The sequence below is a fragment of the Alligator sinensis genome, unplaced genomic scaffold, assembly GCF_000455745.1.
Source record: "Alligator sinensis unplaced genomic scaffold, ASM45574v1 scaffold81_3, whole genome shotgun sequence".
In the NCBI taxonomy this organism is placed as follows: Eukaryota; Metazoa; Chordata; order Crocodylia; family Alligatoridae; genus Alligator; species Alligator sinensis.
The window spans coordinates 1212288-1239573 of NW_005842088.1; the positions used below are offsets into that span (position 1 = coordinate 1212288).

At 44.4% G+C, this 27286-nt stretch overlaps 1 protein-coding gene across 4 annotated transcripts in view; it reads right to left on the reverse strand.

Moving 5' to 3' along the window:
- The window catches only part of KIAA1257 (KIAA1257 ortholog), a 111184-nt gene that overhangs the window by 47567 nt on the left and 36331 nt on the right, over positions 1-27286 (reverse strand). For 3 of the 4 annotated variants that reach the window (XM_006023888.2, XM_025204526.1, XM_025204527.1), the window contains exons 6-10: positions 24517-24692; positions 19869-20021; positions 11904-12088; positions 8162-9069; positions 4864-5058 (exon numbers count right to left, since the gene is read on the reverse strand). In XM_006023888.2, the coding sequence (XP_006023950.2) occupies positions 4864-5058; positions 8162-9069; positions 11904-12088; positions 19869-20021; positions 24517-24692 (1617 nt within the window). The remainder of the gene's footprint in view (positions 1-4863; positions 5059-8161; positions 9070-11903; positions 12089-19868; positions 20022-24516; positions 24693-27286) is intronic. The other variant, XM_006023887.2, reaches the window with a different exon arrangement.

Below are 27286 nucleotides of genomic sequence, written 5' to 3' on the forward strand. Positions count from 1 at the left end.
GGGGGGGGGGGCCGGCAGCTGGGGGGGGATGGGGCCAGGTGAAGCAGCAATTGCGGGGCTGGGGTGGGACATGTGGGCCTTGCAGGGGACGTAGCCCCTGAAGGGGTCATTTGGCTCCTGCTGGGGGACCATACCCCTTGTCTCCCTTTGTGGGGGACCAAACCCTCTGTTGGGGGGCTGAATCCCTTTTGGGGGGCTGAACCCTTTGTGTGGGGGCCGAACCCCCTGTTGGGGGGACTGAACCCTCTGTTGAGGGGTGTAGCCCTTGTGTGGGGCCTGAACCCTCTGTTGGGGGGCTGTACCCCTTGTGTGGCGGCCGAACCCCTTGTGTAGGGGATAAGCCCCCTGTTGGGGGGGGCGTAGCCCTTGTGTGGGGGCCCAACCCCTTGTGTGGGGGCCATCGCCCTGTGGGAGGGCAGCAAAATATGTATTCATGAATTCATGAAACCTGTATTTAGAGTTCACTTTATTATTATGATAAGAGACTTGCTTTCACACTGTAGATATATCAATAAAACATTGTCCAACTGATCGCTGTCTCTGTCTCACTCTCTCTCTCTCTCTCTCTCTCTCTCTCAATCTTTATAGTGGTCTTTTGTTTTACTTGTGGAGGAACATGGATTTGGGGGTATTTTAGAAAGCGATTTTGGGATTTTATCAGGGATTTTTCAGTTTTCCAATAGGGAACACCAGAATTCCTGCCAGGGAGGCCAGTGGCAGGACCCTGCCTGCTCAGAGCTGGCACCTTGGACCCAGCTGGCTGTGGCTGACCTCCTGGCCAAATGGGGCCAGGAGGACATGCTTTGAAAGCAGGCCACCAAACCTGGAACATCTTCCGGGTGATAGCTGCCCAGATGGCCGGGCAGGGGGCACAAATGGCAGTAGTGCCACACAAAGGCCAACCCTGCAACCGCAGTCCACTGGCAGCTGGCCCCGAGGGGGCGGAGCCTCCACCTGGAGTCCCCATCCGAGTCTGGCAGGTGTGCAGCAGGTCACAGCCAGGCAGCAGCCTCCACTGCCAGACTGGTGCAGTGGGTAGAAGGTGCAGGGAACTCTCAGGACTGCTTCAGCAGTCCAGCTGGCACAAGGTGGTGCTGTCCCCAGGTACCAATTGGCTGGGCCCCGGAAGCTCCTGAGAGCTAGTAGCCCTGAGCTACTAGCCAGGGTGGCTTTTTATACTGCTGGGGCTAGGACAGGGCAGTTTTTTATACTGCTGGGGTCAGGACAGGGCAGCCTTTTATATTGCTGGGAGCAGCACAGGTGCTAGCCTCAGGCTCTAGCTCCCCCTGGCTGAAGATCCGGGAGGAGCCAGGCAGGGTTATTTTGCCCCAAGTGGCACAATTTGCTCCACAACAAAGTGCATGTCCGAGCACATGCGCTGAGGCAAAAAGCCCTGGCTCAAATTTGCACCATTTCTATTTGAGCTGCTGCAAGCGCACGTGCTTGCATGTGTGGACATGCCCTGCTTGGTACACACCTGGATCCAGCATGCATTATCTGTATCTATGGATGTACATAAATTCTTGGATTTCTGATATCTGCATGCAATGGGAGAGTTGAGGCAGCAACACATACCACACATTACACACAATACAAATAAAGCGATTGTTTTCCAAATGGAACATAACTGTTGCTTTCTGTGTAAGCTGGTTAGTGCATTGTCCAGTTGCATAGATTCATAGATGCTAGGATCAGAAGGGACCTCAACAGATCGAGTCCGACCCCCTGCCCAAGTAGGAAAGAGTACCAGCCGGATGCATGATACAAGAAGAATTACTTGTCTAGTAAATAAAATTGGTAATAAACTTACTTAGCAAAAATGGGGAAAAGGGAACTTTTGCCCATTCTTTTGTTGCATGATTATGCTTCATCATTTTGGGAGATTTTATTAACCTGTCACCAGACTGAATGTCTAAAAATTCATGATCTAAAATTCAGAAGCATTGCAGTAAGTATATTTTCCCTAACATTATTTCGGAATAAAATATAGAAAACTGTTTGATAATATTTAATCACAAAGTTACAAACATTTTTATGACTCGGTTTTTAAATGAAGTTTACAAGTATGTTTCAATAATGGAAGCTGGACACTAAACTACCAGATGGCGGATAATCCTGTTTCAACACTAAGAACCAATACTTTGGCAATTGTAGATTCCTCCTAAATACAGCACACTGTCGTTATGGCTGGAATTTGCACCCATCTTCTTTTATGGCAGTGACTGCTATATAGCATAGTTGCTTTCCTGCAGCTATGCTTCTCACTAGCATAGAAATGAGAGCTGTACTTAAAACAACTCTGACCATGACTTGCCATAGTGACAGCCAAACACATGTTCATTGTCACTGCAGAAACATCAGCAGCATCTACTGAAGTTGTGCATAGCACCAAACCTGGATTAATTGTTCTTGTTTTACCCAATATCGTTTCACAAAAGAGATCAGCATCTAGTTTCTTCAGGAAGCAACCTATTAGGTATCTGTTATAAGCAAAATTCTTTGTCACATCTAAAAAAAAAGCAGTTGTACTATTCCCTGCTTTATATTTGGCAGTGTTTTCCAAGGTTTTTTCTTATTTTTCTATAATGATTTATTTAAAACGTTTTTGCTTCAGAAGTGTAAACCTCTTTAAGAACATCATAAGCAACCACATACTTATTTCAATGGAGTTTGTCACTATAACTTTTCCTTGCCTGCTTGTTTACTTTAGACAAAGTGTATAGATGTAACAGATTAAGGCTGGTTCACTAGACAGAAAGATCTCAGGGCTTTTAAAATAAAAATTATATGCCACCACCTTTACAGTTAAACCCCTTTAATTATTAGTAAATAAGCAGAGAACAGAGAGAAATACTTGCATTCAGGTTCAGATCAAGGGGTAGGGGTGCAGTCACACCCACCCTCTTTGATTCTGGTCCACCCAAATTTTAAAACCAACTGCCTGGCACTGGCACCAGGATTTCTATTCAGGCAGCAGTGAGGAATTCAATTTACTTCATGGGCAATTATAATCTACCTGAGTCCTCCTAATCTTTTCATTCCACAGGTGTTAATGACCCTCTCTCCTTTTTAGTAGTCTTGATGTTCCAGTAAACAGGCTACCCTATATTCTGCAGTTCTGTTATCTGTTGCTAAAAATATGAACTCAAGTGCGGAAACATTAAACCAGGTGAACATTAATTCAGATACGGAAATAACTTCCAGTGAAGCATTGGATGTACTGTCAAGATGTTCAAGAAGGCTAGATTTTGGTTTTTGCATCTGAAAAAGATGTACATGCAATTCTAATGCCGCAGAACTAATGTAACAATATATTTTGATTTTTTGCCTAGCTTTTTGTGTTTCTATACATAATATATGATACAGCAAATTAATGCACATCCCAATAAAGTTATATTTGTTTTTGCTTTGATCTTAAACTGAATGATATAGCTCTAGGTCCCTAGCATATTAGTAAAGCTTTTTGTCTCTCTTAAACTGGGAAAAATGTGTATTGTGTTGAATGTAATGATGCACCATACCATCTCCCCCCTCCCTTTTCAGAATCCTAGGTTAGTACATACATGACTGCATGTACTAACCTTGGCTGATGCATCAAAAATGTGCTGTGAAGCACATTTCATTTGTCAAGCTTTGTCTTAGTTTGAAAACGGGCAATAAAAAACTTTACATACTTGCCAATGATACAAGTCAGGTGACATTTAGTATCAGCACCTTTCACTTGTAGTGACCACAACCATACAAAATTACTCACGAAGTTTTCCTTCTCTTCTGACTGGAAATAACAGCTTTGCTATGTAATTTGAATGTTTACTTGGCAAGGTTCCGCCATAAGCAATGTAGGTGAGTAATGTGGGAGTTATTCAATTTAAAACTAAATCCTATGAAAGAAATGATAAATGCTGGGCACTCTTTCAGTGTCAGAAGTAAACATCCCCATTTATTTCAGAAAACATTGCGTGGGCTTTAGTTTAGAAAATAATTTATATAAGGGAGTTTACTGACATCTGAGGACATGAACCCAGTCTTTCTGCAACTTTCTGAACACCTTATTTGTTATTTCACAGAATGATGAAGCCCAATTGCTACTTTTCAAACATTGGCATAATTTTTACTTAACAGACCATTTTTTCTTCAAATCTTACAAAACAGGCAAAATTTTAGATTTTCAGATTTTCTACATGATATACCCCTTCACATCTGATACTTTATAGAAAGCTAAAACTAGAAGTAACATGTGAGATATACTATAAGACAAATAGTAGTAAATACAGCAGGGTAATGGGCAATGCATCTCACAGTCTGTTTTTACAGACACAGAACAAGCTTAGCCTCTTCAGCCAAAGCATATCTGCTTTTTCTATGCTCCCTCTCACTTCTGACTGAGTGTCCTTCCAAAGTGCCCTTGCCTTGTCAGAGCCACAGTCACCTGCTTCTTTTCCCCCATGATAAGTGTCTAGACCAGCAGAACAGGAATTAAGCCACTTTCAGCTGGCATCCCTTAAGACAGATTTCCCCTTCTCATTCCTTCTTCTCCCTTTGCCTAGTTACCCAACATAATTTTATTCTTAGACAAACTGGTAGGGGCAGGTCACTACTGGCACAACTACTGCTATTTTAAATATTTAACTGAAAGTCAAAGGCATGCAGAGGGTCCTGAAACTGCTGCTCTCTTCCTAGCACTTCTCTGCAGCATGCTCCTCTGCCGTTTTATCATGCCTGACCTCAAACCTGTAAGACACATTGACCTTTTTTCTTTTGGAAAGAAAAACAAAAGCATTAATTATTGTATGAAATATTCATGCTACTTTGGTAATGGGTCAACGGTCAGTTATGAGACTATTAATCTAGGAATGGTCTAACCTGGACAAGGCTTGGAAACATGCCTGAGGAACCATCTCTCTGATATAAAGAAGAGGCTGCTTTGTTATAGAAGAGAGGGGTTTGCAGAGGTGGATATGATACAGAATGGCTTCCAGGTCTGTATACAGGCGCTGATGGAAAGACAGCTGTGAGTTATATAATACTTCCAATCTTCCATCTTCAGTGTTGTGAGGCCTGCAACAGAGAACACAACAGTAATGTTACAAAATCAGTGTCTCTTGTTTCAGATAGTCCTGTAGCATGATCCCTAATTAAACCATTTTGTCTTTGTTCTTTTCAAAGGAATTTATGTTAATCTATGTCTCTTAATACAAAGGATTTTTAAAATAATAATTCTGAACGAATTACCAAAAAAGCCCACAAAGACTCTGTTCATGAATTATTTGAAAATTCATTTTTAATTTCAGCATGTATTGTTCTGCAATAAATTTTATCCAAGTTCAGTGTTGCATGCTACTGGAGCCTTACTATACCTACAAAAACATTATATGACTATTTCCACTAGAAATATGAATTGCCAGAGGTAAAAAAAGGAGTCCATACTACAGCTTTGCTTTATACAGCCACACTCAGAGAGGACATTTTAACTTAAATAAATAATTTCAGACATTTGAAAAGATCAGGCATGCAAAAAATTAGGAAAGCATTAAAAATGTTTCTGTGCCCTGGCAATAACTAAAAAAATTAACTCTTATTTTTAATCAGAGAAAAGACACATGGAATCCTTGTCTTACATGTAGTAGTTATATAAATTAAAGGAGGGCCTATTAGAGAAAATTATAAACAGTGCATTTGCACTGTCTCTCAGAAGTGAATGTCCCCATTCATTTCAGTAAAATTTGCATTTTAGTTCAGAAAGTCATCTTAATTTCCTAATCTGATTGTAGCAGGTAACAAAGAATCCAAACTTTACCTCCAAAATACAGACACACCTAATTTGGAGGGTACCAGAAACTTACTGTACCACTCTCCAGTTTGCCTCTATGGCTAGGGACAGACATTCAAAAAGCCTGAGCCTGAATTGATTCAATCTTTGCAGGTTAGTCTAACCTGGCTAGCCTGAACCAGGTTGTGAGTGTATAGACATTCCCTGTGGACTGAGAACATGCAGGCACACGCCTGCAGTGGCTCAGGCTGGAAGCCGGGGGGCACTACAGCAGCCCTCCCTCCCTTCCCTTCCACAATGCTGAGCTGAGGGGGGCATGGCCAGGCCCCAGCAAGATGCTCTGATTAGAGAGGGGTTCCCGCCTCCCCTCACTGGTCAGGAGCAGGGCACGGGTGACTGGTGCTTCTTGAGTCAGGGCGGGCATGTGCCCCCCCAACACCAGTCAGCAACCTGGCAGCCAGTCCTACTGACCAGGGGGGAGGGGGCATCCCCTGGCAGCCAATCGCTCTGATCAGGGAGTTCCCCACCCCTGATCTCACTCACCAAAAAGGGACCATGCCTCTTCCAGAAGTCCCGCAGCCAGCTGGCGCTTGCGGGGGGGCACTGATGCTCCTGACTGCCCCCCTGCCCACCGCCTAAATGAGGGGCACATCCTGACAGGGGGTGCACCGGTGCTCTCAGGGGGTGCACATGCACACCTGTGCAACCCCTACGCATCACCACTGCAGCAGGGAGTTGATAAAACAGTGTTTAGCACTCCATCAAGGAAACAAAAGCCTCTCTCATTAGTTCAAGTTCTTCTTAAACAACTTTTTCCGAGGAAGGAACAGGAGAGACATTACCAGCTGACCTGCTGATTAGCTCTAAAAGGCCCTAAATGGACACTGTCCTATCTGCCTTTGTCCTGTCTGTCTTACACAGATACCTCTCTGCATTAGCTTGCATACCACATGCTGGCTACAGTCCAAGCTGTGGGACAGGGGAGAGGGGGAATCCCTGCTTGAGCAGGGGGTGGTGGGGGTGGGGCAGGGGTAAGCCAGGCAGATGCTGCTGTGCCTGCCATCTCCTGAGGAGCTCCAGAGAGGGAGCAGAAGGGTGGAGTCAGCCTGCTTTGGAGCAGACAGCCCAGCCCAGGGCTGCAAAGCATCTGGGATGCTGGGGAACTCTGGTTTAAGTTAAACCAGGAAGGGGTCTGGGACAGACATTGCATAAACCGGTTTGAACCAAATCAGTTAAGTCTGATACTATATTCAACCAGGTTTATCTCAAATTGGCTTCAGCCATTTTTCAAACTGGTTTATGTGCACTGAATGTCTGTTCTGTTATACGTTTAAACCAGTTTCTGATCACTTAAACCGGTTTATGTGTAATGTCTGTCCTTAGCCTTGTGGCACTATGGTGTCTGCCACTTCAAGAGCTGGAATAAGCAGCTGGCAGGTGTGTCCCTAGCTCTGGTAAACAGCCATTTTAAGATTCAGGTCAGCAGGGCTGGAGAAGCTGTTTGCTGCCTGATGCTGCGGAAAGAACATCTTCTGGTGGAGCTGTTTCTCCTGTAACTACTCTATGAGGTTATGGGGAAGGAGGAGGCCTCTTGGTCCTGGACATGACTTGAAACTGCAACCTGCCAGGGAAGAGTGGCCTGGTGGGCCTTCTAGTGGCACAGCTGAGACCGCGTGGGGTGCAAGACCCCAGAGAGTGAGAGTTGTGGGCCAGGCATGCCCAGAGTGGCACCTGAGCCCATAAAAGAGACAGTCACCCTCCAGGGTTCTTTATATTATTTTAGATTTATTTTCTTATAATTCTTACCTTTCACTAAACTCAAGGAAGCCTAAAATTAATATTCTTCATTGTTATATATCTCATCTTTCCTCTGTTACGTTTGTACAGTAACTTGTTAATATAGATTTAATTAGGGGGAAAATGATGATTGTTAATTCATTTAATGTGTCTACAAACATCATGAATGAAACAGAAACCTAACAACATGGTTGATATGTGGAAAATGTAGCCTCATGCCCTAATAAGGTGATGTCCCAATCAATCCTCATAAGCTCAGGTGAAGTCTACAAGAAGGAAAGTGCAAAGACTGGAAAAATGCAAAGTTTAGGAAACTCTGATTATTATTAGAATGATTTTACTGAATAAAATAGCATGGTATGTCCACAATATACAGTAGCTTAACAAATACATTTATAACATTCTTGCCATTGTACCCTACTAAAAATTGAGGATTATCAAAAATAGTGCTTAAACCACTTGTGTAAATCCACTGAAAGTAACAAGGGGGAATTATCAAACTGTCTTTGCAGAAAAAAAATCAGCATGATTTCATTTAAAAAATCATACATGTATAGAGATAAATCACTACTGAAAAGCACCGAACTATCTTACCTGTTTAACTGCTGATCCCAGAGCCTCTTGATTGCTTTGTCCTTTAACCCTTCCAAGACTAAAAGGTGAATTTTTCCATCCAAGATATGAAAACCAGTTATGATATCCAGCTCAGAAATTTCCTTCAGTTTAGTTTTTAGTCTGAATGTAGCAAGAGCTTTTTGAGCTATTTGTAGTGGAAAACAGTCCAGCTGGAGAGCTTTAGCATTGATTCCTGTAATCTCTTGCAGCAAATCTTGTAAGAAAGATGCATTTTTGTAGTCAAAAATGTAGATTATACAACCATATGGGCAGTCTGCAACTTTAGAATCCACAGTTCCTGCCTGAGGACCTAGCGGCACAGCTATTTCAACTCTTACTTTCAGGAGTGAGTCAGATTCCAAGTAATGTCCCACCGGCAATGGAGAAGCCTGAAGGCCATTCACTGGTTGTGATACTCTTGCCATTTTCTCATTCTTGTTATCCTTCTGATAAATAGTGGGATCTGGAACTGAGCAGCTATGAATAGGCACACTGATATTCAAATACTTTTCACCTAACAGTAGGCCATTTAAACTGACTTTAGCTACTCCGTAGGAATCCCACGACTTGTTCTTGTCTGTAAATGGATTCTGGACTGAGTGTTTGTAAGTGAGGAATCCTATATTACTCAGCCTTGCATCATCTTGCTCTTCTCCAAACAAGGAGGGTTTTTTAGGATCTTCCACAGTTTTTTGGTCCCGGTCATGAACTTCAATCTCCATAGGAGGCCCTCTAAGATACTCATACAGTTTTGCAGGTTTGATTGTCCCTGTCAGAACCACATTAACATCTTTAAAATAGACATGGGTTCCGTGCATCTGTCCCTGAGTTTGATGAGGAGGAAGGTCATGAAATCTGTATCTGCAGTATGTAGGAACACATGACTCCTACAGACAAATCAAGGAAGAAAAAAGGTGCTATATCAGTACTGCTAACATTTTTCTTAACCTCACTCTGTCATAAGCCTTCTAAATGAATGGGGCTGAAACCATTCCCTTTACAAGCTATCAAGGAACCATTTTTTCCAGAGGCAGTTACACAAGCAGGAAGGGAGAGGAATTGATGTCACAACGCACACTCACTACAAAAAGCCAAATACTGGGTATGGACAAATGTACATGTGTAGCAACTTCAAGGGCACAGACACAAGTACAGCTCCCTGCTGTAACTAATAACGCTTTGCAGGAAGTATTCTGAGCTACAGTGTTCCCCCAGACCAAACAGAAGTTCACTGTTGGGTCCAGTGGGGAGGGAAATCTATCTGCTGGTTGGGAGCCTGTAACCAGTTTCCATTAGCAATAGCCCCTTCTCTCTCTCAGCCTGTCTCTGTTTTCAGAATGGGAGGGAGGAAAGGGAGCAGAGTGAGCTCATTTTAGAGGTTCCCCAGCTGGCACTGGAGGAAGGGGTGGGTGAATTGAACCCCCCCCCCCCCCCCCCCCGACCTTGGGGGGAGGCTCCAATACACTTGCCTCACCCTTCAGCAGAGGCTGAAAAAACTCCAGACTAAATTCCCTCCACTTCCTTTCCCCCCTCCCATTCTGAAACAGCAACAAGCTGGCAGGCAGTGCAGACAGAAATGACAGAAAATGCTTTGTTTTGAAACATTTTTATGTGAACCCTCATGCAATGAGTGTTCAGGTTTTCACCCAATCAGCCATTTTTGAAGCAGTCTGCAGCTGTACACTTGTGTTTGGTCATGGCTAGAGGCCACTTTATGTGGCCAGAATGGGCAAAAATTGTCACTTCTGTCTGTGCCCCAAAAGAGGAGGGAGAACTGCTGCTCAGCAGTAAGCAGCAACTGTTCTGCTGTAATTGTTATATCTGCACATACCTGAAAGGAAACAAGCAAGCTGCATACCCTCCCCCAACTTTGATACTGGATGAAGCAGGTTTGAAGTAGAAGTGTTTTTGCAACACTTGTATCACAACGGGTCCATGCAGGTGAAACAAGTACAGTTGCACACTCCACTGTTGCACACTCCAGAGCAGCAGCCCCCTGTACTCTTTTGAAGCCCACAACAAGTGCATGTTTGTTCATAACCTCTCTAGTAGCAGGAAAACCTAGGGAAGTTTACTTCTCTAGTTCCTTTATGAGGCAAACAAACCATGGACCAAGGTGTGCCAGTAGGAAGTGGCTTGCAGGAAGAACCATGAAAGATCCAGAATTGCAACAAGTGAGCCCAAAATGAATACCGGAGCAGGTAAGGTGTCTGACAATTCCATGGCTCCAGAAAGAAATCTGAAGTCTGAAGTACAACCTAACCTCATCAGCAGTGAATCTTCTCCCATATCAATATGTTTTCCTGTTGCAAAAGAAGCCACAGATTGCACTTTGTATAACATTTTTGTACAGCTTTGTGTGTGTTCAACTATACTATCAAAGGGCATCTGAAACCCAGGATGGATGCCTACAGATGTAAATTAGAAAAAAAATTATCCATAGGACCAGGAGGGGCAAGGAATTCTGCAAACTTTTCCACATCACCTTTTCAATGGATCTCATAGCTATTCTGAGAAATGACACAGCATTCTTTTGCTGTTCTACTGGCACTTTTCACCATTATTGATTTACACACAATGGTGGTTTGTGCAAAATAAAACTTGTTGGCAGAGGACAAACTGATCCCACCATAGCTATGCTCGAGCCATTTTGTCACCTTTTACTCCATACACATGTTGTATGGGAGAAAAAGAGGAAGACAGGTAAGAAAACACTGTGCTGCCTAGAACCTATTAGAAACCATTTTACATATTTTACTTCCATTTTACTTATGTTGCACAGTTCCTACTACTATTTTTTCCTGTTGTTTTCCAAAAATCCTTAGCTAATTTGTCCAAATTGATGAATGAATGAATGGTATTTTGAAATTCTACTGCAGAGTTACACATTTCTCCATGAAATCTTCTGATGTAATATTGACATTCTCAGACTAATGTTTTCAAAAACGGGTACTGATTTGGGGTCCCAAATCTACACAACTTAGACCTGATCATCCTTCTGGAAGAAGTGCTTGAGCCCTCAGCATTCCAGATGAAGTCAATGGCAGCTGTGGTGCTGATCATTTCTGAAACATCAGACTTAGATGGCTCAAGAAGGGCACCCAAAATTAGAGACCACTGTTAAAATTGTGATTGTTTATATCTCAAGTAAACTGAGCACTTTTTATTTTATTTTTATCGGTGAAGCTGAATTCTCACCTTACAGAAAGACTTTGGATATTTATTTATTTTTCTTAGCCTTGTTAAGATGTAACATCCAGTTTCTTTCATTAAATAATATTTTCAACATAGGAAACGTCAACGAATTTCATAAATTATTTTTAACATAGTCAAATTAAAAAAAAAAAAATCAAGAAGCAAATCTATAAACTGTTTTAAACTACCTGGTACTATGAATTCAGCAGTTCATATAAGGAATTATATGGGAAAAACCATGTTTAGGAATCAAAGCTCAGTTACTGAAGATACAACCTGTAACTCCTGGCCCAGGTAAGGTGCATTGTTTTGTTGCCGGAGTGCACACAATGCAGTGAAAAGCAATAATCTGGCCAGACCTTCTTTTCAGAAAGTCTAACGCTTTATGCACACATTTTGAAATTTGACTGAAGCAGACCCTAGCAAATAAGGAATAATTATTGCTCAAAACTGTTTTTTTAAAATAAAATCACTGAGGGTTATTTGTGAAGTGGAATCCTACAGAAAGAGTAATGGTGTGTATTACCTGCAGCCGTTCAATTGGCACAGGAGTTGTTGGGAGGTATGTAGCAGAAAGAATTCTTATAATCAGTGGATTCAGTTCACATCTCTGTCTCTCTGACATGAGAGGCGTTTCCACTGTGAAAGTCAAATAAGCATCTAAAACTTTAGGGGATTTTTCTTTCAGGTGACTGGTCACTGACTTTTCTCCTATGGGAAAAAAATTAAGTATTACATGCTATAAAAGTAGCTGCATCAAAGAAACACTGTGCTTAATACCTTGGCTTCAGTTAGTGAAAGACAGACACTGAAACAAAATTTAAAATGAAATTTTAAAAGTCACTCTTGGGGGTCATGTGATGTCACTAGGGAAGAAGGCAGGTTTAAAGTCAGAACTCCAGCGGGGAATCTGGCAAAATTCAAAGGCATCACCTCTCTTTAACTCATTTCAAACTCCAGAAACATTTTCCCCTAAATGTTAGAGGACAGCCACACAGAAAGAAGGAGGCTGATATGAGAAGCTATCTTCTCGAAAGAAACTCACAAGAAGAAGAAACTGTGAAGTAGCACACAAACCCTGAAGAATCAAACATGGTTTCTGGAAGTGGTAATAAAGCAGGCAAGGCAGAATGCAGAGGATCAAACAAAGCACTGAAGCTAAAATGCAGAAGCTTTTGTTACCACAGACAACTCTGGTGAGTTTATACCACCAGTTTATATCACCAGTTTATTCAGTGCTATCAAAGTCATTACAGAAGTAAAGTTTGATAAAATTACAGTAGCTATGGCAGAAATTAGGAGCAGAGTTACAATTGTTGAGAAAAATATACATAAGAAATTTGAAGCCAATATAGAACTCCAAAATAAAATTAATCTCATAGGAAAAAGAAAAAAACAAAAGCCGCTTGCAGAAAAGAGAAGCTCTGTAAAACTGTGCACATAACAGAAACTATGCAAGAATCAGAGGTCTCTCTGAAGGAGTGGAGAAAGAGTACCTTACTATTCTTAAAACAAGCAATACAAAACGTTTTAGAACTGGAGCCAAACATACTAATATTCATAGATGGAGCACACAGAGCTCTCTGTGTTTCTCCCCAACACAAACAGACCTAGAGCATACTATACTTTCTCACATACAACATCCCCAAAAAGTCAGACCCCTAAAATTGGGGTGCCTGTATTACATGGGTAAGATGATTTTCTGACTAAGAAGCATCCTGCTTTGATTCCTGCTCCATAGCACACCAACCATTGCATTACTATTTGGCAGGGATGTGGGTTTTCCCTTTTAAAAGAGAAAAATGCAGATTTCCCCTTTGATGTGGGAAACCAAGCTCCTTGGGGCTGAGGGAATGGGGGGAGGGTGATTGGAGGCAGGGGCCCACGTGCATGTGCACGCCGCACACACATGACCAGCAATACAGCCAGGCAGGGTGATGGGAGCAGCTCCAGCAGCTGGATACAGGTAAATCTATGGGATGGGGGTGATTAGGGTTAGGGATGGGGGCAGGGGTGGAGGGCCAGGATTTGGGGTCTGTCTGAGGGCCTGTGTATGTGTGTGGGGGTGGGGGGAATGTCTGTGTGTGGGGGTGTTTGTGTATGACGGGGTGTGTGGAGGGATGTGTGTGTGGAGGGGGTGTGAGATTTTGAGGGGGATGAGGGTGTGTGTGGAAGGGATGAGTGTGTGTGTGTGTGGGGGGGGAGGGGGGCATGTGTGTGTGACATACTGCAGGTGCCTGCTAGTGCTGGGAGCTGTCTAGGTACCAGGGCTGCAGTGAGGTAGCGGGGTCTGAGGCCGTGCTCAGTGTTGCCAGGGAGCCCAGCTCCACGCTATTACCAGCAGAGCCTGCCTGGGGGTGCCTGCCCTTTCAGTAGGGGAGGAGGACAGGGTGGGTGGTCCTTCAGGGGTGGCTGGGAGCTGCATGGCTGGCGCCAACTGTGCCAGGGGCCAGTGGCCATACTCTCAGGGGCAGGGGAGGGGTGTCCAAGAGACACTGCCTGGGAAGTAGAGTGGTCATGGTCAGGCTGACTGGCGCAACATGGGAGCCCCAGTCCAGGGCGTGGAGGTGCCACAGGCACCTCCTCCCTGCTTCAGTTGCACCGGGGCCAGATTTGCTTCATTGCCAGCCACACAAACCAGTACACTGCTGCTGTTGCCCTTGCTGCTGCTAGGCAGCCAGGGATGCCTCACCTTAGCAGTCATGGCAATGTCGCTGGTGCAGGGCTCCTAGTGGCAGTGGCAGCACCAAGTCAGTCTGGCAAGTCTGCCAGCCCTGTGCCCTGCAGTAATCAGGGGGAGGGGGGCATGTGTCCCGCCATTGCCCTCTGGTGCCTTGGGAATATGGGATATCCCCAGCTCACTGCCTCCTCCCTTACCCCTGTCTGAGCTGACGCAGGGCCCTGCCCTGGGGTGCCGTGATGCCCCCACCTCAGTGCCCTGGACAGTTGCCCTTGCTGCCCACCCCTAAGGCCAGGTCATTCTGTGGGTCATGCCAGTTGGGCTGGTGATGGCAGGGCAGGAGGTGCGGGGTCATCCTGGCAGGCCTGGGAGGAATGGTGACTTGGGAGTGAGGGACATACCAGAGATGCTCAGTACCACAAACCAGGGGGCGGACAGACACAGATGGATCCATGTCCTGGTGAGCAAAGGGGACAGGGGGAGCTCTGATTTTCCATGATAAAAAGTAAATCAAATTCTAAAATATATGGGTATGTAGAATTTATTTTATTATAATGACTGAGACACCGGTAGGCTTTCAAATTGCTTTGAAATTGTAAATAAAATTGTAAATAATCAGAAATTTTTTTATTTTTTAAGAGAGAAAACCAGAATCCATGTTATTCAGGCAATGGAGGGAATCAGTTAGCTTAATGACTCATTGTTCTTCACCCCAGAGATGCTAATAATCATCTCTCCTTTTTAATGATCCTGATATTCCAATAATCAAGCTAAGTTTTCTTAGGTTAATTCTACTGCCTGCTAGCTACTTCTGGTCCCTTTTCTCTTATTTCACAGCCCTGGAGACTCTTTAGCTCTTTCCAAAGTCATAGGTCCACCTATAGAGGCCAGTCTGCAGCAGCAGCTAGGGAGGATGAGTCAGCTAAAGATTAGAGTTGGTCCTTGCTTTATATAACCATAACTCTGGAAACACCTTTTCTTCTTCATTCTGCCTTTCAATAACAAGTTGTGTATTATATTCCAGGGACTGTTATATGCAAGAGAATGTGGTAATGCATTACTTCAACAAAAAGAACAGATTATGAAAAGATCAACTGTCTGCTCTTAAATTAGGTGGATCCAAACTACAGATTTTCCAAGCTATATTGTACTCCACTCAAAAGAAAAGACAAAAACTGAAAGAGATTACAATCTGTCTCAGAGAAGTAAAAATAGAATTCCGATGGAGCTATCCTTTTAAGCTTCTGTTTACCCAGGAAGGACAACAGCACACCATAAAAGATAAGGAAGAAGGAGTTAGAGGATTCAGCAGATTAAAACTTCTAAAAGACCACTGTGAAAACATAAGCAGTTCCTGACAGAGGCAGAATCACAAAACAGAAACATGAAACGGCAAATTGTGAACAAAAAAGAAAGAAGGCCTTGAAGAATAAAGACAAGAAATCTGAAACATAGAATTTTATATCTACTGATTTACAAGAGGACCTGTATGAAAATTAATAATTGTAATGGGCTTTCTAAATATAAATAAATCCTTCAGACTTTGGTTACGTTTGAAACATTATCTGAAGTAATTTGGGTAGAGAAACATATCTGGGTTTGAAATGTCAGAGGGAGAGAACTTAATTAGATAGACAAAAGTTAAAAATTAATTTAAAATGCTTTAATAAAGAATAGTGTTCCTGATTTCCAAATCATTATTTAATAATACTTTATCAGCAAACAAAGTGGAACCGTCTGGTCAGACCACTGACTGCAGGAATGACCACAGTCTGAGCACAGTTACTTATTAGCAGGGATCGGGGTTTTCGGTTTGCCTTGGAAAAAACCTGGAAAAACATGGATTTTCTCATTTTAAGGAGAAAAATGCAGATTTTCATCTTTAAAGGATAAAAATGCAGGAAACGACAGGTTTCCCCTTGCAGGCTGGCAGAGTTGCAGCCTGTGAGGGACTGGGGGAAGTGGGAGGAGGATGATCAGGCAGGGAGTGCCACATCTATGTGCATGTGCACGCATGCACATGTCTACCAGACAGTGTGGCGAGCAGCTCCCACAGGTAAATTGGGAGGGTGGGGGGGATTGAGGCCCCATAGTGAGGGAGCGAGGGAGGGAGTAGAGCAGGGTTGGGGCTGCGGATGCTGCCCAGTCTGGGTGGTATGTGGGGCCTGGGGCTTAGAGCCTAGCGCTGGGGTGGGAATGTGCGCTTGAAGGGCCTGAGCAGGGAGCAAGATGGAGTCATGGGTTGCTCGTCTGGCGGGACAGTGGGGGAAGCTGGCTCCCTGCCACTGTGCACACTCCTGGGGAGGCATAGGGGTGCATGTGCCCCCTAGATTTGTGCATTTGGTGGGGGAAGATGCGGGCTGCCAACTGCTGGTTTGGGGCTCCCCACCCCGCTGCCTTCCCTCTGGGAGCTTCCATGGCCCAGAGGGCGGGTCCCAGTGTGTCAGGTCAGAGCCAGGCAGGGAGGCTTGGTGCCACTGCAGGAAGCCCCCTGCCTGCCCAGCAGCAGCAGGTGTAGCGGCACAGAGTTGTCCCCCACACTGCTGCTGGGTGGGCAGGGAGCACCTTGCCATGGCAGCATGGGGCTTTCGGTGGCAGCCCTGAACCTCCCCACCCTGCTCTGCTCTGCTGCGCCAGGTCCCGCCTGCTGGGCCGTGGAGGCCCCCAGGGGGAGGGCAGCAGGGCAGGGAGACCCAAGCCCGCAGCTGCCAGTCTGCATCCACTTAACTTCTTGGTTGAGAATGTGGAAGTGAAAGGAAAACTGGGTGACGGTGACCATGAAATAATACAGTTTAAGATCCTAGGGACATGAAGGAAGGAGAGAAGCAGAATAAGGACTCTGGACCTCAGAAAAGCAGACTTCAACTAACTCAGGGACCTGGTGGACAGGATACCTTGGGAGGCAAGTTTGAAGGGAAATGGAGTCCAGGAGAGCTGGCTGTATTTCAAGGAGACCCTCTTAAGGGCACAGGAGTAAGCTATCCTAATGCAATGGAAGATTGGGGAGTGCAACTGGAGGCCAGCCTGTCTAGACAGCAATCTCTTCAATGTGCTGAAACTCCAAAAGGAATCCTTCAAAAAGTAGAAACTTGGTCATAGAACTAGGGAAGAGTTTAAGAATATTGTGCACACATGCAGGGAGAAAGTTAGGAAGGCCAAAGCACAGTTTGAGATGCAAGTGGTAAGGGACACAAAAGGCAAGTATTTCAAGAGGTGGAAGACCAAAGAAACCATAGGTCCCTTACGGAATATGGGAGGCAATCTAGTTATGGATAATACAGAAAAGGCTGAAGTGCCTTTCTTACTTCAATCTTGACAGGTCAGGGCAGCTACTAAATGATGAGAGCAGTGGGCTTAAAAAATAGGGAAGGAGCTTAGAGTAGCAGAGGAATAGGTTTGGGATTACTTCAAGAAGCTAGCTGCTTATAAGTCATCAGGGTTGGATGGGATGCACCCTTAGGGAATTGGTTTACATAATTTCAGATCCATTGGCTATCCTCTTTGAGAAGTCACAGAGGTCCAGGTGACATCCCAGATGATTGGAGAAGGGTAAATATAATGACTCTTTAAGAAAAGGAGGAAGGAGGACCCAAGCAACTACAGCCCAGTCAGCCTGACCTCAGCCTGACCAGAATAACTGCACGCATAAATATAGACTAGGAAATGACTGGGTAGGCTGCAGTACTGCAGAGTAGGACCTGGGGGGTTACAGTAGACCCTCAGGTAAATATGAATCAACAGCGTGCTCTTATTGCAAAATAAGCCAACAGTACAGGGTTGTAATAACAGCAGTGTCACTTAAAAATCAAGGAAAGTAATTCTTTCACTCTATTCAGCACTGATGGAGCCTCATTTGGAGTACTGTCTCCAGTTTTGGGCCACACACTTCAAAAAGGATGTGGCCAGTTTGGAAAGAGGCCAGCACAGGGTAACAAAATGATCGGGGGTCTCAGAGGCAAGATTTAAGAGGAAAGACTGAAAGAACTAGGGTTATTTAGTCTGGAGAAGAAATGATTGAAGGAGGATTTGACAGAAGTCTTCAAATACCTAGGCAGTAATTCACAGGACAGGACTAGGAACCCTAAGCTGCAGCAGGGAAAATTCATGTTAGAGATTAGGAAGAACTTCCTAACTATGAGGGTGTCAGACTGTGACACTGAACCTAGGACTTCAACTTGCCTGGCACAATCACTCATCCTGGTCTGCCACCTCTGAAGTAAAGCACTGGGGTGGACACAGGTGGCCAGAAACCACTAGCTGGGCCTTGCTTCATGCCCACTCCCTATTATTGGAATGGCCAGCCAGGCTGAGCTGACCCCTCATCCCTTCCAATATAAACCCCTGACTTGGAAGAGGAAGCATCTGAGTAACAAGGTTCAACTCTGTGCTCAAACTGTTGCACCCTTGGCTTATGCTGCTACTGGCTTCCTGACACTTTCCAGATACCTGACCTAGCTAGCCTCCTGACCCTGTGCTCTGCCTGACTCTCTAGATCTTTGACTTGGTTCCCTGGACAGAATTTCTGGCTTCTGGATTCCCTACACTCTGACTCAGCATGCTCCCCATGGACCTCAAGTTGCTTCTCCTAGGCCTGAGGTGACCCCCATACATAGAGGTAACCCCTATGACCTGGCATGACAGAGGGTGGTCAAGTATTGGAACAGGTTACCTAGAGGAGTTGTAGAATCTCTATCCTTGGAAGTTTTCAAGAGCAGATCAAAAAGACATCTGGATGGGGTGCTTTGTCAGGAATGATTCTGCCTTGAGCAGGGGCTGGACCAGATGTCTTTGGGAGACCCCTTCCAGCCCTACTTTTCTATGGTTCTGTATTTGCCTCAGGATATGTACTCTCAGATATACATACCCCATAACAAGAAAAAAGATACAGAGATATATACACAGATGTCTTTCAAGAGTAAAGATTAAGTCCCTAAAAGAGATTTGGATAGTTTCTGTGTAAGGGCTATTTCTGCGAAGATTTAACTCTTGTGCACTGTGTAGTCTCACTGAAGTCAAAGTATATGCTCCTATGTATAGAATATTACAGGTGAGTTGGTAGCATTTTTAGGCTGCTATCAACATTCACTTCATTCGTCCCTCTATTCCCATTGCTACCTCTTTCTTCTCATCAGGCTTTCCCTTGAACTTAGTATGGTGCCTGGAGAATATAAAGCAAAGACTATTTATTTACAGCTTTTCTACAAAACAAAGAAGGGGAATTAGAGCAGCATACCTAATGGCCAGGGTAACAACAACAGTTCATGCTAATTTGAGACTTTAACCTTAATCCTAGATAGTATTTCAAAGGTACTGTAGAGCAGACATCCAGCAAACTGAAAGTATCCTTGCTTGAGTACTTGTAGCAGCTGCACTGTGCCGGAATGGAGCTCAGTGCAGGCTAAATCATGTTACTGTGGCTAGACTATTATCTCAAACTATCTTTCAACTAGCTTTGCAAGCTTGACTACACTGTGCTGAAGTGTGAATACATACTTTTCAGAAGTTAACCTGTCTTCCTCTGACAAATACTCCACTTCAAGAAGATACCGAACAAAAGAAGATCCACTGAAGTTTATCTCCATACTGCCAAATTTACAGGAGTCATGTAAATGTCTAATGTCCCTCAAAGCATGCAGAGCTATGTGCAAGGCTTCTTTGGTTCAAGTCTAAACCTCAGATAAACCTTTTAAACATTTTACTTCTCACCAGCTGGAACACAACACTCCTTGAGTATCAATTAAAAGTAACTTCCATAATCGCTTCTAGCATGTGTTTGGGAGACCACCACATACCATCGACAGTGAACAATACCTGAGAGGAGAGGCATGAGATCCAGCTGCAAAGATGCAATACCATTCTTCTTCGCCAGTGCTGCCACCAGGGTCTCAGCATTGGACATTTTAGGATGGCTCTGATTTTTCTCTTTGTTAGAACCATAAGGTCTTCTAGGAGTAGAACTTCTACCTGTTAGGAAGGGCATGGAAACTCCTTTAACCGTAAGCATTGGAAAAAGTTGAAAACTTGCTGCCTTACATAGCATGTCAGTTTTCTTGGCCCTCTCCAAGCAGTTTCCATGGAAGCAAAAGTAACTGTCAGGCTTTGACAAGAATGAACAGTTTAGGACTGTGAAATATTGGGGGCTGAGAAGATGGTGAAGCAGGTTTCATTAAAACTCTCTGAGATTGGCACCTCCTTACATATTACCAGTGCCTAAGTGTTGTTCTCCCGCCCTGGCGGGGGGTCGGGCTAGAAGATCTATTAGGTCCCTTCCGACCCGAAAACTATGAAACTATGAAACTATAAGTCTTTTCACCCAAACAGTCTCAAATATTACCCAACACTGCTCACAGTCATTCAGTTTCGCTCCTTGCCCAGCCTTTAGTTACAGTTTCACCAGGTCCCTTGTCTTGCACTTCTCTCCCCCTGGCTCTGATTCTTATTTCCTCCAAATTTGAGTTAGAAAGCCCCTTCTACCTGCTGCCTGTGCACTAGTAGAGGGATCACTGAAACTATGGAAAGATGTTACATTTGTGTCAGAAAAAATGCCTTTTTTCCTGACAAAAAGAGCCTCAAAGCCTGCCCTTCCACAAAAAAAATGCTAGCATATCCCACTTGCAACTTCTTTGGAGAGAGATTTTTTTCTAGTCCCTAGGATTCCCACTATCACACAGTCCTGTGCTCTCCCCGCTCCCTGCCAAGGAGGCAGGAGGGAGGGGCAGCACTGTCTCCCTGATGGTCCATCAAGCTGGCAGGGAGCCCCACAGGGACCCTGCTGCCAGCTGCTTGGACAACATTCAGACTCTTCAAAGCCCAGCATGACTCCCACCCTTTGAACAGCACTGAGGCTGTGTGCACCCAGCTCCCTGATGCTGAAAGGGCAGAACACCTTCTCAATGCTGCTTGAACAATACTGGAGCTCCTCAAGATGGTTCAAGTCATAAGGGAATGCCTCCATCCATTGCACAGTCTTGGGTCTTCCTAGGACTATGCCGGGGCGGGGGAGGAGACATGGACACGACATCTCCCATAGCTTGAACTGTCCCAGAGAGCCCCAAGACAGTCCAAGCAATAGCATCACTTCCCTGGGCCACTTGCATGGAGAAGGCAGGGTAAACAGTGCAAGGGGTCAGAGGCATTTTCCCACAGTTTGCGCTGTTCTGGGTAGCCCCAGGACAATTTGAATGGTTGTGTCACTGCTTCCCACCACTTGCAGGGTGTTAGGCTTCCTAAGACTGTGCAAGGAGTGGGGGAATGCCCAGGCATGGAGGTGAAGCATGAGTAGTTCTCCTCACAATAGCATTACTAGGAGGGGGAGGTGAATGGGGCACCACCCTTAGGCACCATCTTAGAAGGGACTCTGATCTGTCCCCCACATCCTAGGAATCTTTGCTGTGGAAGGAATAGCCTCATATCGCCTGGCCAGAGGAGCTGGGCAGGTGCAGTCCTTCAACCAGTAGCATATCCAGGGGGAGGGGGAGGGCAGAGCCAGGGGGTTGAGTAGAATGGCACCGCCCACCTCCCAAAGTCTCTGCCACAGAGGGTGCAGCTCTGTGCCCCATACCTAGGGACCTAGTTAAATTGCAGTGAGACAAAGGGTTATTTGTGGCCTGCTCCTGGTGCCCAGAACCAATTCCATGGGTACTTAGCAGTGGGCCTGCCCCTCGGCGCTGATTGGCAGAGGCTCTGGCAGAGGAAGGAGGGACAAGGGGATAGCTGCCATCTTGTCTGATGCCTTTCATGCTGCCCCACCAGCCGGTGCCTTGCCCTCCCAGTAGTGAGGACCACTGACTCCCACTGGGGAGCCAGCATTTTTTTGTTGTTGTTGATTTTGTGGATTTTGCAGACAATCCAGTATTTCATGGTTTCCACGAACACTGCAAAGCTACAAATTAAGAAGGTTCTTACCCGTAGCATATTTGGGTGGGAGAGGAGAGTGAATGGAGCACCAGGAGCTCCTGGGGAGTCTGTGCCACAGGCCTGCTGCTGCTGGTGTTCAGTGAGCATATTCCCCAGAGGCAGTAGCGCAAACCCACATCACACAGTAGCAGCTACAGCAGTAGCAGCTTCCACTTGAGTGCAGCAGGGAGACAGGTAAGATTCCATCCCCAATGGCATAATCCCCTCCCCATAACACATGCCTTGGGCACCGAAGAAGCTTGCTATGCCTTTGTCTCTTCACCCCAAAGGAGAGGGGGGAAGTGTCATTGGTAGCTGCTACTTTTCAGCAGCCAGCAGCTGCTCATTGGCAGCCTGCCCGCTGCCCCAGCAGGAGAGTGGGCAGGCTGTCAATGATCAGCTTCCTCTAGGGTAGGTGGGAACAAAGGAGAAGCCTTCTATTGCCCTCTGACTGAAGGGCTCATGACTGCAGAGGCTGTATGGCCCCCTTCTCACCAAATGTTCATGGTGCTGGCAATGTTTAGCATTCAGTTTGAATGCCTGTCCATATCCTATGACCAAAAGAAAAGCAAGACAGGCTCCATGTCTGCAGTTCTGGTGTCTGGGCTCACTGCACTCAAGTGCAGCAAGTGCAGGGAAAGCCTGGCTTTGCCCCTGAAGCCCTAGGCTGCAGCATGCTGAGTTTCCTGGTAAGAAAAGCACATATGAAGTGAGAATCTAGGTGGCAACTCCTGGGGTTTGTCAATGCACAGTCTAGTCAGCCCTAGGTGCAATGGGGACACCCTCTCCCCACCAAATCTCAACCACCTGCTGTGCAGCACAGGGACACTATTACTGAGTTAGAAAAGAATGCCAGAATGGTTGTAAATGACAAAACTGGATGTTTTTCCTTAATCTCATTCTAAGAACTGGCTGAAATTGGCAGAAAACTACAGACCAAACAGTTAATTTGGGTAAGTGGCAAACAACTGAACAGAGGGTCTTACAATGCGTAGCAATGGGTAACCTCAGCAAGTCTGTGCTACCAGCTCTACCAACAATAAAAGGAAGAGTAGAGTAAACCTGAGGTCACAGCTTCTTCTGGCACAAGCTAAAGCTGGAAGAACTAGATGCTATTGCAAATACTTCCTGTAGCCCAGACATTTGAGCAGTTTCTCCAAACAGTACAGTGGAAACATTCATATTTGCCTTCTTTAGAAGGGTGCTATGGGGATAAACTAATTCAATGAGATTTTTGAATAAAAAGGAGATATGGGAATGCAAATATTACTACTATAATTAGAGGTGAGAGCCCTAAGTATAATAATTAATATTTTCAGCACCAAAAATTACACTGGAGGAGAAAAAAATCCATCCAAGTCTGAACATAAGCAAACTATATCTAACAAAGAGAACTCCTCAGAAGGAGTGTAGCTGTTTATCAAAAGCCTGTAGAAGAAAAGGCTCCAACAGTCTTAATTATGAAGACAGTAACTGCTGGAAAGCTAAAATGTAATGTGTGGAACTGATCACATAAGTCACGGGTCTCCAGAGTCATGGGAAAGGGAGATTTAAACAGAGCTGCAAAATAAACAAGGCAGATGTGGTCTAGGATTAAGTTCTTCAGCTACATCCATTCCTGGTCATGCAGCCTGCACGGTGTATTACCATTTGCATGCTAAAAAGCAGGCTCTTGAATGCCTTCCCAGTAACCTTCATGCTGTGCTCTGCATTACACTTGTTATTTAACACTTCTCATAGGCCTGCCCATAACAGGAGGAGGTCCAAACTATGCTGCACTGGAGAGCATTAGAGAGTAGTTGTCAGGAATGCTTCTGGTTATAATATTGTTGAGCTGTCCATACTCTAACTGCAGAACCATATTATAACTGCTTTTGACCATTTATTCTCAATGATCATTAGACTGATGTCTGCATATCTGGCAGGTAGATTATGCATGATATGTATTTCAATACGAGATATCAGATTATTAGTTGGATCGGTGTGGTATGCCTCTACATATATTGAAGCATACTTGCAGTTGTTCGTTTGTCATTCACTGGCACTTTGCCAATTATTGTACACATGTACCAAGAATTGGATCAGAAAATATCTACAGTATAGACCAGTGTAGAAAATGTAATGGATTGAAGACTAAGGATTCAAACCTGACCTCTGGTGGCCAAAGAGTGGGAAATGACAACCACCATCTGCCTCATTTCAGAATCAGTATTGTCACTCCAACTCCGATGCTTTTTTATAATTCATACCCATAGTAGCATCACCTTTCAGTCAAGTAAATCACAATTCTCAATTAATCAATCCTCAGAATACTTCACAGGGGAGTTAAGTATCATCCTGATCCTCACAATTTCCAGGTCTCAGCTCTGGAAACTGACGTACAAAGAAGCTGACTTTCCAAAGGTCAAAAAGGAAGTTTGTGGCACAGCTGCCCACCAGGACCCACACCCTATAACTCCTAGTCCTGCACTCCAGCCAGAAGTGCAGCCATGTAAAAACGTTATACAATCTCTGTCCCCTCTTATCTTATGAAATGCCATTTCATGTATCATTATGAACTTACTGATTCTCACATCCAGTGGGTCTACTCGATCTGGCTTAGCAAAGCTCAATTTTTTTTTTTCTGTTTTTGAGCCAAAGAAATTCAGATAACCAGCAATGGATTTCTGCTTCAAAAGATGGCCCTCACACAGGGCTTTGTCTCTTGCAAAAGATATGCTCCCTGGAACACTAAAGTGACTTGTGGGTATATAAAAAAAAAAAAAGAGAGAAAAAGGAAGAAAATGAAAAAATACAGTAATAGCTGGAAAGAGTTATATAATTTACACATCAATTTAAAAATATGTTATAGGGAGAGTGGACCCAGCTTTCAAAATATGAGCTTGTTACCAACAGGAACCCTCAAGTTTTGCACAGGAACCTCCTTGCCACTTGAATGGAATGATTTTTGTGCTTATACTGGTATCAGCATACAAACCTCATGCAAATTTCACTAAATGGAGCAGAGTACAGGTGTCCCCATCTGTTTTGTATGGTGTAGCTTTCAGAGGCTGTAGGTCTTATGAGCCAATACTACTTTTTCAACTGAACAAGACAAAATCTCCATCTGCCTCATTTAAGATGGAGGACCATTCACTGGAATCACTTGTCTCTCCAGGTCACCGCTCAGTATTAAACATCATTGGCTGCAAATTGATTACAAGACTTGATGGCCACTGCTGCTGCAAAAGAATTATGCTTAGCCTATATTTTATAGAAGTCTTTTCTAACAAAGTGTCGGATTGTTTGTCTGCATCCATCTGTTATCTCATGTTTTATACTTACATTATAAGTATATAAGAAGTGACTGACTTTCTGTTGTGGTCCCAGTCCTAGCACTAAGACTTCTGCATGCTACTGTCACAAAAATAATTATAAGCACTGTAGGGACAAGTATATGCTATCTATAACAAAAATAATTATTTATAATTATGATCTGATCCTGCAGCCAGTAGTTCCACTGAATTCCACAGGACTTTTCTTGTAAAGCACTTCTGAGATCTACTGAAGAAGAGCACTATAAGAGGTAGGTACTATTACAAGGATGAAAGCAAAGGATAGTTATTTAAAAATTCATCACACAGTGCAGTGAGAAGCAAGATGCAACTTACATAATGTTTCTAAATGCTATATTATGTTAAGAAAAGATCTAGAGTACAGATACGAATCTCCATCCTTAGCAGCTGGTACTAATGCAAATACCTGGTCCTTTGGTTGAGTCAAATTACTCAGTATGGAAAGGCTATGTAGCCCAGCATGCATGTCAAATAAAACCCCCAAGCTTTAAAGAACTCAATCAGCAGAAGATGAATGAAAAGGAGATCAAAGAAGACAGGTCACCATAGGTTACTGCAGTGATAAGGATCCTATAAAATGCCTTGACAGACATGCTGATAAACTTCCTCATAATATCTGCTTCAATACCTGGTTTACTTCCCTCTCAGTCATGAAATCCTCAAATGAAAGAACTATTAAAAATTCAAAGTAAAAATAATAGTAACAATCTTGTCATACTACAACACACAATTTAAAAACACTGCAATGTAATTAAAGATACCAAGCAATGACCTATTTTTTTCCTGATTTCTGACCTATTAGGTAAATAATGAGGACTAAACTAGAAATGTTTAGAATTATCTCCTAACAGCTATGAGTTCTTTAACCAACATCCTTTATTTATAAGAGTCATTGTTAGAAGGCTGTGCGGGCCGGGCACGACCCGAGCCCTTTTTCGTGCTGCACGCAGGCTGTGGCCAGCAGCCCGGGCACGCGGGGTCGGAGAGAACGGGCGACAAGCTAGAATTAGGCACAGACTCGTAGTGGTAGATTTAAAGATTGTTTACTTACACCGAAGATGGTTGCGGTGTAGGCTGGAAAACTTGCTTGAGTTGCGGTTACAGACAAAAACAACACGAACGATCACGTGGAGTTTGCTAGGCTCCACGGAAACAGAGCTCCGGATGCTCTGGACAAATGCGCCACCGAAATAGAAACTTCGTAGATACGTCTTATAAAATTTATCGCTCGAAGACGGGAAGAGGTGGGCGATGGATCAGGTCGCCAAACTCCTCTGAATCTCACACAGGGTCTCTATTACCCTGCCGTGTATCCAGAGTCCCCACGAGATGGATGTGAGTTCTCTTCAGCTTGGGCGGAAACCGCTCAAGCCTCTTATACGGCTAACAGGCCAATCGTTAGCCGCCACGTGGGAATAATTTAGAACTAGCCAATAACGGGGAACCAATTTGCATGCGGGTGGCGGGAACTCCTTTGCACCGTGCGTTTCCCTTGCAACTTGAGCAATGCACTCTGCAAAGGAAGCCACAAATTGGCGGGAAACTCTTCCTTGCACCGGGGTTCTCCTCTGCAGCAGAAAACTCTACCGTGCAACGAAGCTGTAATTTGGCGGGGATAATTCTAGTGCCGAAGCACGCACAAAATCATACCTTTGGGTTATGACAAAGGCAAACTGTCCTCTAAGCAAGGCCACTTAGTTCCAGAGTAACACCGGCAGAAAACACCAAGCTAATTACCCACAGAGCAAGGTGGGCTGAGTATATACCATATTTTCCGGAATGCAAGATGACCATGAATTTAAGATGATCCTCCAATAATTAGATTCTATGCAGGGAAAATACATTTATTATTTTCCATATATAGAATCTAATTATTGGAGGGCTATTTTAAATTTGTGCCCCCCCCTGCGCTGTAGCAGAGAAAGCAGTGGTAGGGCAGGTGGTAGGGATCAGGCAGTGGTGGGAAAGTGGTAGGGGGCCAGGTGGCGAGGAGGCAGT